Source organism: Leucoraja erinacea, chromosome 3, assembly GCF_028641065.1.
Source record: "Leucoraja erinacea ecotype New England chromosome 3, Leri_hhj_1, whole genome shotgun sequence".
NCBI classification, from domain to species: Eukaryota; Metazoa; Chordata; class Chondrichthyes; order Rajiformes; family Rajidae; genus Leucoraja; species Leucoraja erinaceus.
This window is the reverse complement of record NC_073379.1, coordinates 92894847-92908453: the sequence shown is the minus strand read 5'-3', so window position 1 is coordinate 92908453 and position 13607 is coordinate 92894847. Positions and strand designations below refer to the sequence as shown.

The window sequence follows — 13607 nt, the reverse complement described above, 5'->3', positions numbered from 1 at the left end:
TAGTTTGAATAAATTGTTCAGATAAAGGTCGACTTTAGAAGTTTATTAAACATTCACCAGACAATAAAAGGACATGATAAACCAGATTTTTTTCCACTAAAATTGAAATTCCATCATTGCCAGTAGCATATGATTTTCTTGCAATACGCATTTAAATACTGAATATAGTATTACATTAAAATTGAGTATTATATAGTTTCCACTTGCTTTTGGTAAAACCGAGTATATCGATAAGAAATGCATTTAAAGTGTACATTAAAAAAAACTTTCCAAAGGCAGTATCTTAACGCTCTGGATCCCAGGGAGCAAAGAATAAAGGCAAGCTTTCTAAACGCGATTATTTAAGTGCTCTTCTTCTCTTCAAAGATTAAGTTTGCTGTTGCTTTCTTAGCTGGAGAGACACAAATGCACAAAAATAAAAAGCATTATTACATGTTTATTTACTTGTTCATGGTGCCAAAGATAAATTGCCAAACCACCATCGTACATAAACTATTGCAATGTTTAGTAAATGTCCTGCACTCACATGGCACATCAATTCCTTCACATTGGCCGTTGAAGGTCAAAAGAATAAATACTAGCAGACTACACTACCAATAGGTTCAGGACAATGTACAGTGGCCAATTAGTGTGTTGCACAAGTGGTAGAATGTGTGGGGAATTGGAAATGTCGGGGAGAATAAAATAGGTTGTAAATGGATACTTGATGGTTTGTGCAGACTCGGTAGTTCAATGGGCCTGTTCTCATGCTGTTGCCATTATGCCCACAACATTTTTTGGCTCAATCAATGTTGATCTTGGTTTACATTGAGGATGTAACAAGTAGAATGGATCAGGGAGAGCCAGTGGATGTGGAGTAACTGGACTTTTGAAAAGCCTTTGACAAAGTCCCACACAAGGGATTAGTGTACAAAATTAGAGCACATGGTATTGGGGGTAGGGTATTGACATGGATAGAGAACTGATTGGCAGACAGGAAGCAAAGAGTAGGAATTAACGGGTCCTTTTCAGTATGGCAGGCAGTGACTAGTGGGGTGCCGCAAGGCTCAGTGCTGGGATCCCAGTTATTTACAATATATATTAACGATTTAGATGAGGGAATTAAATGTGACATCTCCAAGTTTGCGGATGACACAGAGCTGGGCGGCAGTGTGAGCTGCGAGGAGGATGCAAAGTGACGGATAGATTGGGTGAGTGGGCAGATGCAGTATAATGTGGATAAATATGAGGTTATCCACTTTGGTAACAAGAACAGGAAGGCAGATTATTATATGAATGGTGTCAGATTAGGAAAATGGGAGGTGCACGAGACCTGGGTATGTTTGTTCATCAGTCACTGAAAGTAAGCATGCAGGTACAGCAGGCAGTGACGATAGCTAATGGCATGTTGGCCTTCATTGCTAGAGGATTTGAGTTTAGGAGCAAGGAGGTCCTATTGCAGTTGTACAGGGCCCTGGTGAGACCACACCTGGAGTATTGTGTGCAATTTTGGTCTCCTAATTTGAAGAAGGGCATTGTTGCTATTGAGGGAATGCAGCGTAGGTTCGCCAGGTTAATTGACGGATGGCAGGACTGACATATGCTGAAAGAATGGGTTGACTGGGCTTGTATTCACTGGAATTTTGAGGGATGAATGGAGATCTTATAGAAGCATACAATTCTTAATAGATTGTGCAGGCCAGATGCAAGAAAAATGTTCCTGATGTCGGGGGAGTGCAGAACCAGGGATCACAGTTTAAGAATAAGGGGTAGGCTATTTAGGACTGAGATGAAGAAAAACCTTTCCACCTAGAGAGTTGTAAATCTGTGGACTTCTCTGCCACAGAAGGCAGTGGAGGCCGATTCACTGGATGTTTTCAAGAGAGAGTTAGATATAGCTATTTGGGCTAGAGGAATTAAGGGATATGGGGAAAACGCAGGAACGGGGTATTGATTTTAGATGATCAGCCATGATCATATTAAATGGCGGTGCTGGCTCGAAGGGCCGAATGGTCTCCTGCACCTATTTTTCGAAGTTTCATAGTCGTACAGCACATAAACAGATCATGGTGACCATTTGGTACATATCTGTACTAATCCCATGTACCAGTATTTGATCTACAGACGATTTGTTGGCGATTCAAGTGCTCGTCTCGATACTTATAAAGTGAATGACCTTACCTGCCCACATCATTTACTCAGGCAGTGTGTTTTAATCTATTTTCCAGGATGTATCGCCAATTAACATTCACAAGCTGATCAGCACAGCAAGGCTTGGGATGGGATATCCCAGCACAGCACCTAAAGCAGCAATCTTCCAACAGTAATTGTCCATGCAATCATGCAGAGTAGATATGCGGAACTCTAGGATAAATGCCCTGGAACGGTGAATGACCCAGGATATTGCAAATGATCATCTAGATATATCCCAATTCTTCGTCATCACTGCTACACTGAAGATCTAGATATATCCCACTCACAGGACAAAGCATTACATAGAAACATAGAAATTAGGTGCAGGAGTAGGCCATTCGGCCCTTCGAGCCTGCACCGCCATTTAATATAATCATGGCTGATCATCCAACTCAGTATCCCGTACCTGCCTTCTCTCCATACCCTCTGATCCCCTTGGCCACAAGGGCCACATCTAACTCCCTCTTAAATATAGCCAATGAACTGGCCTCAACTACCCTCTGTGGCAGAGAGTTCCAGAGATTCACCACTCTCTGTGTGAAAAAAGTTCTCCTCATCTCGGTTTTAAAGGATTTCCCCCTTATCCTTAAGCTAAAGCATTACTGAAGGGTTCTTGTAACAATTGTTCTCCCTTTCAATATGTTTGCTTTAAGATTGTTACTTTACAGGGTCTATAGAAACATTTAATGCATCTCCCATTTAGCTTGGTCAGCTTACAGCCCAGTGGTATGAATAGTGATTTATTACACCAGGTAGCCCCAGCATTCCCCCTCTCTCTATCCCTCCTCCCCCACCCACGTTGCACAAGCTTTTCATTTTCACCCAACAAACAGCCTGTTTCCTTATCATTGTTACTTTTTTGCATATCTTTTATTCATTATTCTTTATCTCTCTACATCATTGTCTCTATCGCTTGTTTCCCTTGTCCCTGACCAGTCAGAAGAAGAGTCTCGACCCAAAACGTCACACATTTCTTCTCACCAGAGGAGCTGCCTGTCGCGCTGAGTTATTCCAGCTTTTGTTTCTATCTTCCAATTGATGTAAAGATTCAGTGTAGCAGATCTGCTTAACCATATAACAATTACAGCACGGAAACAGGCCATCTCGACCCTTCTAGTCCGTGCCGAACACATATTCTCCCCATGTCCCATATACCTGCACTCAGACCATAACCCTCCATTCATTTCCCGTCCATATAACTATCCAATTTATTTTTAAATGAATAAAACAAACCTGCCTCCACCACCTTCACTGGAAGCTCATTCCACACAGCCACCTCTGAGTAAAGAAGTTCCCCCTCATGTTACCCCTAAACTTCAGTCCCTTAATTCTCAAGTCAAATCTTACAAATCTATTAGAGAAATAATGCCTTGTTTTCATCTTACCATTTTCTCTGATGCTATCGGCAGCTTCTGAGGCCCGGTCGCTAATATTCTTCGCAACTTTGTCCAGCTCAGCCTCATGCTTGTGAAAGAAAGGGCGGATAAAACGCTTGTAGAGCATCTGTGAGCCGTTGCTCGAGGTGGGAGACATGCACCAAACCAGGAACGCACACTAAATATCAGACAATGAGATAGTCAGTAACATGAGATATTTCATTAGTCTATAGTGCTATTGTATTACAATGAACTTTTATATCAACTATCACTTAAATTATCTTCTAGGATAACTTAATAGAATTATTTGCTAATGTCATTAGAAACCGGAATAGTCCCCGAGGATTGGCGTACTGCGCATGTTGTTCCATTGTTTAAAAAGGGTTCTAAGAGTAAACCGAGCAATTATAGACCTGTTAGTTTGACTTCAGCGGTGGGCAAATTAATGGAAAAGATACTAGAGACAATATATATAAGCATCCAGATAAACAGAGTGTGATTAGGAACAGTCAACATGGATTTGTGCCTGGAAGGTCATGTTTGACTAATCTTCTTGAATTTTTTGAAGAGGTTATTAGGGAAATTGACGAGGGTAAAGCAGTGGATGTTGTCTATATGGACTTTAGTAAGGCCTTTAACAAGGTTCCTCATGGAAGGTTGGTTAAGAAGGTTCAACTGTTGGGTATAAATGCAGGAGTAGCAAGATGGATTCAACAGTGGCTGAATGGGTGACGCCAGAGGGTTATGTTGGATGGCTGTTTATCGGGTTGGAGGCAGGTGACTAGTGGGGTGCCTCAGGGATCTGTGTTGGATCCTTTGTTGTTTGGCATGTACATCAATGATCTGGATGAAGGTGTGGTAAATTGGATTAGTAAGTATGCAGATGATACCAAGATAGGGGGTGTTGTGGATAATGAGGAGGATTTCCAAAGTCTACAGAGTGATTTAGGCCATTTGGAAGAATGGGCTGAAAGATGGCAGATGGAGTTTAATGCTGATAAATGTGAGGTGCTACACCTTGGCAGGACAAATCAAAATAGGACCTACATGGTAAATGGTAGGGAATTGAAGAATGCAGTTGAACAGAGGGATCTGGGAATAATCGTGCATAGTTCCTTGAAGGTGGAATCTCATATAGATAGGGTGGTAAAGAAAGCTTTTGGTATACTAGCCTTTATAAATCAGAGCATTGAGTATAGAAGCTGGGATGTAATGTTAAAATTGTACAAGGCATTGGTGAGACCAAATCTGGAGTATGGTGTACAATTTTGGTCGCCCAGTTATAGGAAGGATGTCAACAAAATAGAGAGAGTACAGAGGAGATTTACTAGAATGTTGCCTGGGTTTTAACAACTAAGTTACAGAGAAAGGTTGAATAAGTTAGGTCTTTATTCTCTGGAGCGCAGAAGGTTAAGGGGGGACTTGATAGAGGTCTTTAAAATGATGAGAGGGATAGACAGAGTTGATGTGGACAAGCTTTTCCCTTTGAGAATAGGGAAGATTCAAACAAGAGGACATGACTTCAGAATTAAGGGACAGAAGTTTAGGGGTAACATGAGGGGAACTTCTTTACTCAGAGAGTGGTAGCGGTGTGGAATGAGCTTCCAGTGGAAGTGGTGGAGGCAGGTTCGTTGGTATCATTTAAAAATAAATTGGATAGGCATATGGATGAGAAGGGAATGGAGGGTTATGGTATGAGTGCAGACAGGTGGGACTAAGGGAAAAAAGTTGTTCGGCACGGACTTGTAGGGCCGAGATGGCCTGTTTCCGTGCTGTAATTGTTATATGGTTCACTTTTGTCACTTCTACAATTGACTATCTTCATAGGATGTGAGTTTTGTTTTTAAACATTGGAAAAGTCAGGTCTTACCTTTGGCCTAAATGGCACTGCAAATCAGAAAGACAAAATCCCCATCAACTCATTGTAAAACATGCATTGCTGCAAGCTTTTGGGGATTGCGAGAGAGTAATGAAAGAAGGCAACAAATGAATAAAAAGGGTGAAATATTAGCAAACAGGTGGGGAGAAAGGTAATGGAAAGGTCAGAAGAGAAATGTGAGTTATTTGAGCAGTGAGCCACCATGTACACTGAGCAGGAAAGGGAGGGCAATAGCAGAGACTTTGTTCTGAGCTTAACATTAATTCCTGAACATGCAAAATCAGGAATGATTCTCTCTATACCAGGACTCGACTTACTTTTCATTGTGGGACAAGTACTAGCCTTTAAAGTAGACCGGTTTTCACTTCTGCTTATTATTCAATCTCTTTTGTATATTCCATCAGTAGGTCATAAGTGATAGGAGCAAAATTAGGCCATTCGGCCCATCGTCTACTCTGCCATTCATGGCTGATCAACCGATCCCTTCTAACTCCATTCTCCTTCTCCCCATAACCCCTGACACTAATCAGGAAAATCAGTATAATCCTTCAATAATCAATCTCTTTAGTATGTCTGTGGGGGCATAAATCCATTTAGAGCAATGGATCCCTTTAAAGCAAATGCCTAATGTTGACTGGAACATGTCTGCTGATGAAGCTCAACACTGCATTAACAATCACAAATTTGCAGTACTGTCCAATAGTGAAGTTTATAGTGGAAGTATGTTTACAAAGGCTGTACAGTGCTCGAGAACACCTTAGAACATGTACTAGTACTATACTTTTGCAAATCGTTTTATCCCTCAAATGCAATTGGCACGAGAGATATATGGTTTATTTTATAATGCTTATCCTCTTAATATCAGAAAGATATAATAGATTTTGCAATAGAAGGTTACATTGTTTGGCAATTCATTTGCAGCAACACATCTTACAGTTCCCACTATAATCAGGAATGGCTCAACACTTGGCTAATCTAAGCTAAAAGAGGTTACAAGTTGTGACTAGCTCAACTAAATGACACATCTTCTATCCTAGTACTGCACTGTTACCAATTCTGAGTTTAAAACATCAAACACTTTTATACCACTACACTGTTGAATTTTAAAAATGATTTAAGAATTAGGCTTTTGCAGTTGTTCCTTATAAGAACAGGAATGCAGAACATAAAATGTTATTTGGATCACCCTTTTTTCAAAATTACTTCCTTTTTACTTGCTACAAAACTAAATTATATCAACATTTGTTTTTTAGGTTCTTTGTTTTATCTGGCTTCCCTCAAGAGTACATGCTCTAAATGCAACTAAAGGAAATGGAGACTTCACTTATTTGGATAAAAATAATGTAATTTTTGAAAAAAAACTATACATAACCACACTTTATTTAATAATGTGCAATCCCATACATCAATAAATAATGCATACAAATGTTTCTACAGAAATAATCTTGGACAATGTTGGAGGAAGGATATGCAGTGAAAAATTCTAAAATGGTGTTATATTCTGAAAGTGCAAGATCCTTCAGATGGCGAAAAAGAGGAAGGGGAGTAATGTCAAAAAAAAAAAAAAAAACATATTTATTCCATGTCTGAACAGCTTAGGATTATGAAACATTTCAAAACATCAGGGACAGAAAGACAAAAATATATATCCCTGGTAACTTATGGTGAATGTGTAACAGCTTCTGAAATTCAGTTCCATGAATTCAGCAGTAGGGGGGGGGGGAATATAGAAACATAGAAATTAGGTGCAGGAGTAGGCCATTCGGCCCTTCGAGCCTGCACCGCTATTCAATATGATCATGGCTGATCATCCAACTCAGTATCCCGTACCTGCCATCTCTCCATACCCTCTGATCCCCTTGGCCACAAGGGCCACATCTAACTCCCTCTTAAATATAGCCAATGAACTGGCCTCAACTACCCTCTGTGGCAGAGAGTTCCAGAGATTCACCACTCTCTGTGTGAAAAAAGTTCTCCTCATCTCGGTTTTAAAGGATTTCCCCCTTACCCTTAAGTTGTGACCTCTTGTCCTGGACTTCCCCAACATCGGGACCAATCTTCCTGCATCTAGCCTGTCCAACCCCTTAAGAATTTTGTAAGTTTCTATAAGATCCCCTCTCAATCTCCTAAATTCTAGAGAGTATAAACCAAGTCTATCCAGTCTTTCTTCATAAGACAGTCCTGACATCCCAGGAATCAGTCTGGTGAACCTTCTCTGCACTCCCTCTATGGCAATAATGTCCTTCCTCAGATTTGGAGACCAAAACTGTACGCAATACTCCAGGTGTGGTCTCACCAAGACCCTGTACAACTGCAGTAGAACCTCCCTGCTACTATACTCAAATCCTTTTGCTATGAAAGCCAACATACCATTCACTTTCTTTACTGCCTGCTGCACCTGCATGCCTACCTTCAATGACTGGTGTACCATGACACCCAGGTCTCGCTGCATCTCCCCCTTTCCCAATTGGCCACCATTTAGATAATAGTCTGCTTTCCCGTTTTTGCCACCAAAATGGATAACCTCAATCCTCAATCATCCCCAATCTCAAGGGATTGCCCGAGGAAGAGCATCAGAAGAGGACGAGTCTAGACTGCAGAAGGCACTGGGATCTCCTCATGACAAGACTAATAGTTTCTGTATTAGTGTGTGCTTGTCGCACCTCCATTCACTTAATGAGGCTGGATTATGAACAAGTGTGAGGATTTGTAGACACAGGTCAGCTTTTCCCTCCTCAGGATCCATGAAAGGTCATCAACTTGAAATGTCTGCTCCATTTCTTGCCCCACTAACGCTGCTTGACATGCAGAATATTTCTAGCATTCTCCAAACTTTCAGCATCTCCAGTATTTTGCCTTTGGATTACAATGGGAGTTTAGATCTCAAATGTCAACAGTTTCACTTTGTGGTTATTGATTTTATTTTTGCTTTGGAAATTAATTCTAACTTTGAAAATTTGCAGTTTAGTGGCTATTTACATTAGATTCTGGTGCAGCTGGGAAAACACTTCTGTGGTTATAGATTGAGCAATGCCCTGTACATGTAATCAATGTGATTCAAAATGCCTTGTGCAATTGGGGACATTAATTGGAGATAATTTTCTGATGTTTTGATTGCATGATAAATCCTGTTCTTTGCAATATTAGAGCCCAATCGTAAGGAGGTGAGTTTTATGTTGAGCTGGAAAATCTGCAGCACAGTCAAGAGAGAGACAGAGACAGATACAGACAGAGAGAGAGAGAGACAGAGACAGAGAGAGTAGAGCATCTTCTTCCTTGACCATGAGATCAGTATGACGGTGTGGGATACGACACCAGTGGTGGAGGAAATGATGGAATCCATTATTAAAAGGTGCAGTAGCAGATCATTTGGGAGAAACAGCAACAGGATAAAAACAAGTCAGCATGGATTTACAAAATATGGTCCCATAGCAAATAAAAAAAGCACAGAAAGTGACTAAATACATAAGATGTAGATTCCTGTTATCTCCATCGCTCAAAATGTGGCATTTCACTTGAATATGGAATAAGCAGCACATTTTTTTTAAAGCATCTGTCCACCTTCCTCTTTAAAAATATGCCCTCTCTGAAAAAAACTCAAATTAGTCACAACAGTTTGAATGCAGCCATCGTATAACTAGCAAGAGCATTCAATTCCTGATACTATTCTCTTTTAATGTTTATCCAGAACGTGAATGATCAGATCAGATCAGAATGCTTTATTGTCATTGCATGTGTCACATACATCGAGATTACTGTCTCTCCATTTAAAAGAACTTCAAACATTCACATACTCATACTTTTTACACTCCCTCCCTCCCCAAACCCACCCATGGATTCACATTTACATAAATTAACACTCTCTCCCACCCCCCCTCCTTCCCCATAACCCGCTCTCGAGACAGAGTTCAGTTCCAAGGTTGCTGATGGGTAAAAGCTGTTCTTGAGTGTGGCAGTGCGTGACTTTAGCGACCTGTACCTTTTTCCTGAGGGCAGCAGTGTGAAAAGGTGGTGACAAGGATGTGTAATGTCTTTCACGATATTACAGGTCCTGCTGCGGCATCTGGAGTGGTAAATGTCCTCCAGAGGGGGCAGGGGGAGTCCAATGTTACCCTGGGCAGTTTTTATCACCCTCTGGAGAGCTGCTCTGTCAGCTGCTGAACAGTTCCCAAACCAGGCAGTTATGCAGTAAGTCAGTATGCTTTCTACCGAACAGCGGTAGAAAGACTCCAGCAGTTTAGCAGACAGATGGGCCTTCCTCAGTGTTTCTGAGGAAGTAAAGTCTCTGTTGCGCCTTTTTTACAACTACAGCAGAGTTCACAGACCATTTAAGATCCTCACTGATGTTGACCCCCAGAAATTTAAAACTAGGCACCCTCTCCACCTCCTCGCCCCCTATCTCCCCCTATCTCCAGTATGAACAAGTATGCAGGTATCACTATTTACTGAAAGTAGATGCTACCCTCTTAACAATTAAACAGAATGGCTGCAAACTAGTGCTGATAATGAGATACATTAGCTGACCTATCTCACTGAAGTGACCACTGGATATTATGGATTAAGGTTTAGCAGAAATCTATGACTGAAACAGGGTATGTACTTGTGCAGTTTGCAGATATATGAGGAAGACAAGCAACATTAGAAATGTGAAGATGATGTAATGCCACAGCTGGAAAGGAAATAGAAATGAAAGATTTCTTCATTGGGAAGAGGTTCTTATGCAACTGCAAAAAAAAAAAAATCATAGAATGTCATAGAATACAAACTTAAAGCGCACGGTATTGGGGGTTCAGTATTGATGTGGATAGAGAACTGGTTGGCAGACAGGAAGCAAAGAGTAGGAGTAAACGGGTCCTTTTCACAATGGCGGGCAGTGACTAGTGGAGTACCGCTAGGCTCAGTGCTGGGACCCCAGCTATTTACAATATATACTAATAATTTGGACGAGGGAATTGAATGCAACATCTCCAAGTTTGCAGATGACACGAAGCTGGGGGCAGTTTTAGCTGTGAGGAGGATGCTAGGAGGCTGCAAGGTGACTTGGATAGGCTGGGTGAGTGGGCAAATGCATGGCAGATGCAGTATAATGTGGATAAATGTGAGGTTATCCACTTTGGTGGCAAAAACAGGAAAGTATATTATTATCTGAATGGTGGCCGTTTAGGAAAGGGGTAGATGCAGCGAGACCTGGGTGTCATGGTACACCAGTCATTGAAGGTAGGCATGCAGGTGCAGCAGGCAGTGAAGAAAGCGAATGGTATGTTAGCATTCATAGCAAAAGGATTTGAGTATAGGAGCAGGGAGGTTCTACTGCAGTTGTACAGGGTCTTGTTGAGACCACACCTGGAGTATTGCGTACAGTTTTGGTCTCCTAATCTGAGGAAGGACATTATTGCCATAGAGGGAGTACAGAGAAGGTTCACCAGACTGATTCCTGGGATGTCAGGACTTTCATATGAAGAAAGACTGGATAGACTCGGTTTGTACTCGCTAGAATTTAGAAGATTGAGGGGGGATCTTATAGAAACTTACAAAATTCTTAGGGGTTGGACAGGCTAGATGCAGGGAGATTGTTCCCGATGTTGGGGAAGTCCAGAACAAGGGGTCATAGTTTAAGGATAAGGGGGAAATCTTTTAAGACCGAGATGAGGAAAACATTTTTCACACAGAGAGTGGTGAATCTCTGGAATTCTCTGCCACAGAAGGTAGTTGAGGCCAGTTCATTGGCTATATTTAAGAGGGGGTTAGATGTGGCCCTTGTGGATAAAGGGATCAGGGGGTATGGAGAGAAGGCAGGTACAGGATACTGAGTTGGATGATCAGCCATGATCATATTGAATGGCGGTGCAGGCTCGAAGGGCCGAATGGCCTACTCCTGCACCTATTTTCTATGTTTCTATGTTTCTATGTCATGGCACGGGTATTGTGGGCCAAAGGGCCTGTTCCTGTGCTGCACTGTTCTAAGCTACAACTTTTCTTCTATTAACCTCAAATTCATTTTAAATCTGTAGACAAGCATTGACTAATGCTAACAATACCTCTTGAATATTTGCTATTTTACTTGCTCTCTATTTTTTTTGCACATATTACAATAATAATCCAATAATAAATACAATAATAGTACAATAATTTTTACTCACCTTCAGTATGTAATAGAACGGAAACCAGGAAAAAAGTATGTCAGAGAAGAATTCAGCTACACTGAAGATACCATAAACTACCCAGTACATCAGCCATATTGTGTCATCATCTTTATCAGGGCTTTCAATGGCCTTGATCCTGCAGGAGAGAAAAGCAAAATAAACAATGGTTAATTATCGGTTTCAGATACTCCAAGATCTTAATAGAGAATTTAATACAGATAAGTGTGAGGTGTTGCATTTTGGGACGTCTAACAAGGGCAGGACCTGCACAGTGAATGGTAGGCCTCTGGGGACTGTTGTAGAGCAGAAGGATCTAGGAGTGCATGGTTCCTTGAAGGTTGAGTCGCAGGTAGATAAGGTGGTCAAAAAGGCTTTTGGCACATTGGCCTTCATCAGCCAGAGTATTGAGTATAGAAGTTGGGAGGTCATGTTGCAGTTGTATAAGACGTTGGTGAGGCCACATTTAGAGTATTGTGTTCAGTTCTGGGCACCATGTTATAGGAAAGATATTGTCAAGCTTGACAAGGTTCAGAAACATTTACGAGGTTGTTGCCAGGACTAGAGGGTCTGGGCTATAAGGAGATGTTGAGTAGACTGCGACTCTATTTCTTGGAACGTGGGAGGATGATGGGTGATATTATAGAGGTGTATAAAATCATGAGAGGAATAGATCGGGTAGATGCACAGAATCTCTTGCCCAGAGTAAGGGAATCGGGGACCAGAGGACATAGGTTCAAGGTGCAGGGGAAAAGATTTAATAGGAATCTGAGGGGTAACATTTTCACACATAGGGTGGTGGTGGTTGTATGGCAAGCTGCCAGAGGAGATAGTTGAGGCTGGGACTATCCCAATGTTTAAGAAACAGTTAGACAGGTACATGGATAGGACTGGTTTGGAGGGATATGGACAAAGCGCAGACACGTGGGATTAGTGTAGCTGGGACATTGTTGGCCGGTGTACTGATTGTTAATGAGGAAGAGGTAGTTCTGCCAATTTGAACAGACTGTGGATAAGGAAGTCGAGGATCCAATTCCTGCTTACCTCTAAAAAAGAAATGGTTTGGCGAGATGGGAACACAATTAATATTTGCAGTGGTGGTGTAAAAGCAAAGCAAGAGGCCAGTTCATTGGCTATATTTAAGGGGGAGTTAGATGTGGCCCTTGTGGCTAAAGGGATCAGGGGGTATGGAGAGAAGGCAGGTACAGGATACGGAGTTGGATGATCAGCCATGATCATATTGAATGGCGGTGCAGGCTCGAAGGGCCGAATGGCCTACTCCTTCACCTATTTTCTATGTTTCTATGTTATTAGTTATAGTTGGAATGCTGTGTATAACTTTAAAATTGATAGAAACAATAAGGAAATGGGCGGATGGAGATGATGGAGAAAGGAAACCAGCCCCTAGAGGAGTAGAAAGGTGCTAAACAGAAAGAGGGAAATGAGGGACCTATGCCTAAAAAAACCAAAGCAAGTGGCAGCAATATATCGCCGACTCCCTGTAGAAAAGGCAGCCCTGGTAGAGGATGAATTTGATGATCTGTTGATGATGGCGGCTGCATTACGCCAGTGACAATCTCCGTATAACCCGGCGTGTATAGAGGAAGAACAGGCTGCTGTCCCATCAGGTGCTGAGGCTGCCTCTACCTCTGGCATCTCGGGTGGATCAGCCCACCGGTAAAGCAGCCACAACTCTTCCGGCAAGTCTAGCGCAAGCAGATAGTACCACTGACAGGGGACCTGATGTACGATTAAGAAGATAATCTTTTGAAGCCTGCTTCAAAAGATCCACCATTGCACCAGTGCCAAAGAATGCCTCTCCAGCTTGCTTGAATGACTACTGACCGGTGGCCCTCACCTCGGTAGTCATGAAATGCTTCGAGAGGCTGATCAAGAACTATATCTGCTCCTTACTCCCTTGCACCCTGGACCCGCTGCAATTCGCCTACCGTCCGAACAGATCCACGGATGATGCGGTCTCCCAGGTTCTGCACACCGCTCTCTCTCACCTTGTGAGGCTATGTGAGGATTCTGTTCACT

General features: G+C 41.9%; 1 protein-coding gene across 1 annotated transcript in view; it reads right to left on the bottom strand.

Annotated features, from left to right (window-relative positions):
- Nucleotides 1–30: 30 nt before the first annotated feature.
- The window catches only part of reep5 (receptor accessory protein 5), a 35803-nt gene continuing 22226 nt past the window's right edge, over nt 31–13607 (bottom strand). The window contains exons 3-5 of the mRNA XM_055633198.1: nt 11568–11706; nt 3558–3726; nt 31–391 (exon numbers count right to left, since the gene is read on the bottom strand). Coding sequence (XP_055489173.1) covers nt 342–391; nt 3558–3726; nt 11568–11706 — 358 coding nt within the window. The 3' untranslated portion in view covers nt 31–341. The remainder of the gene's footprint in view (nt 392–3557; nt 3727–11567; nt 11707–13607) is intronic.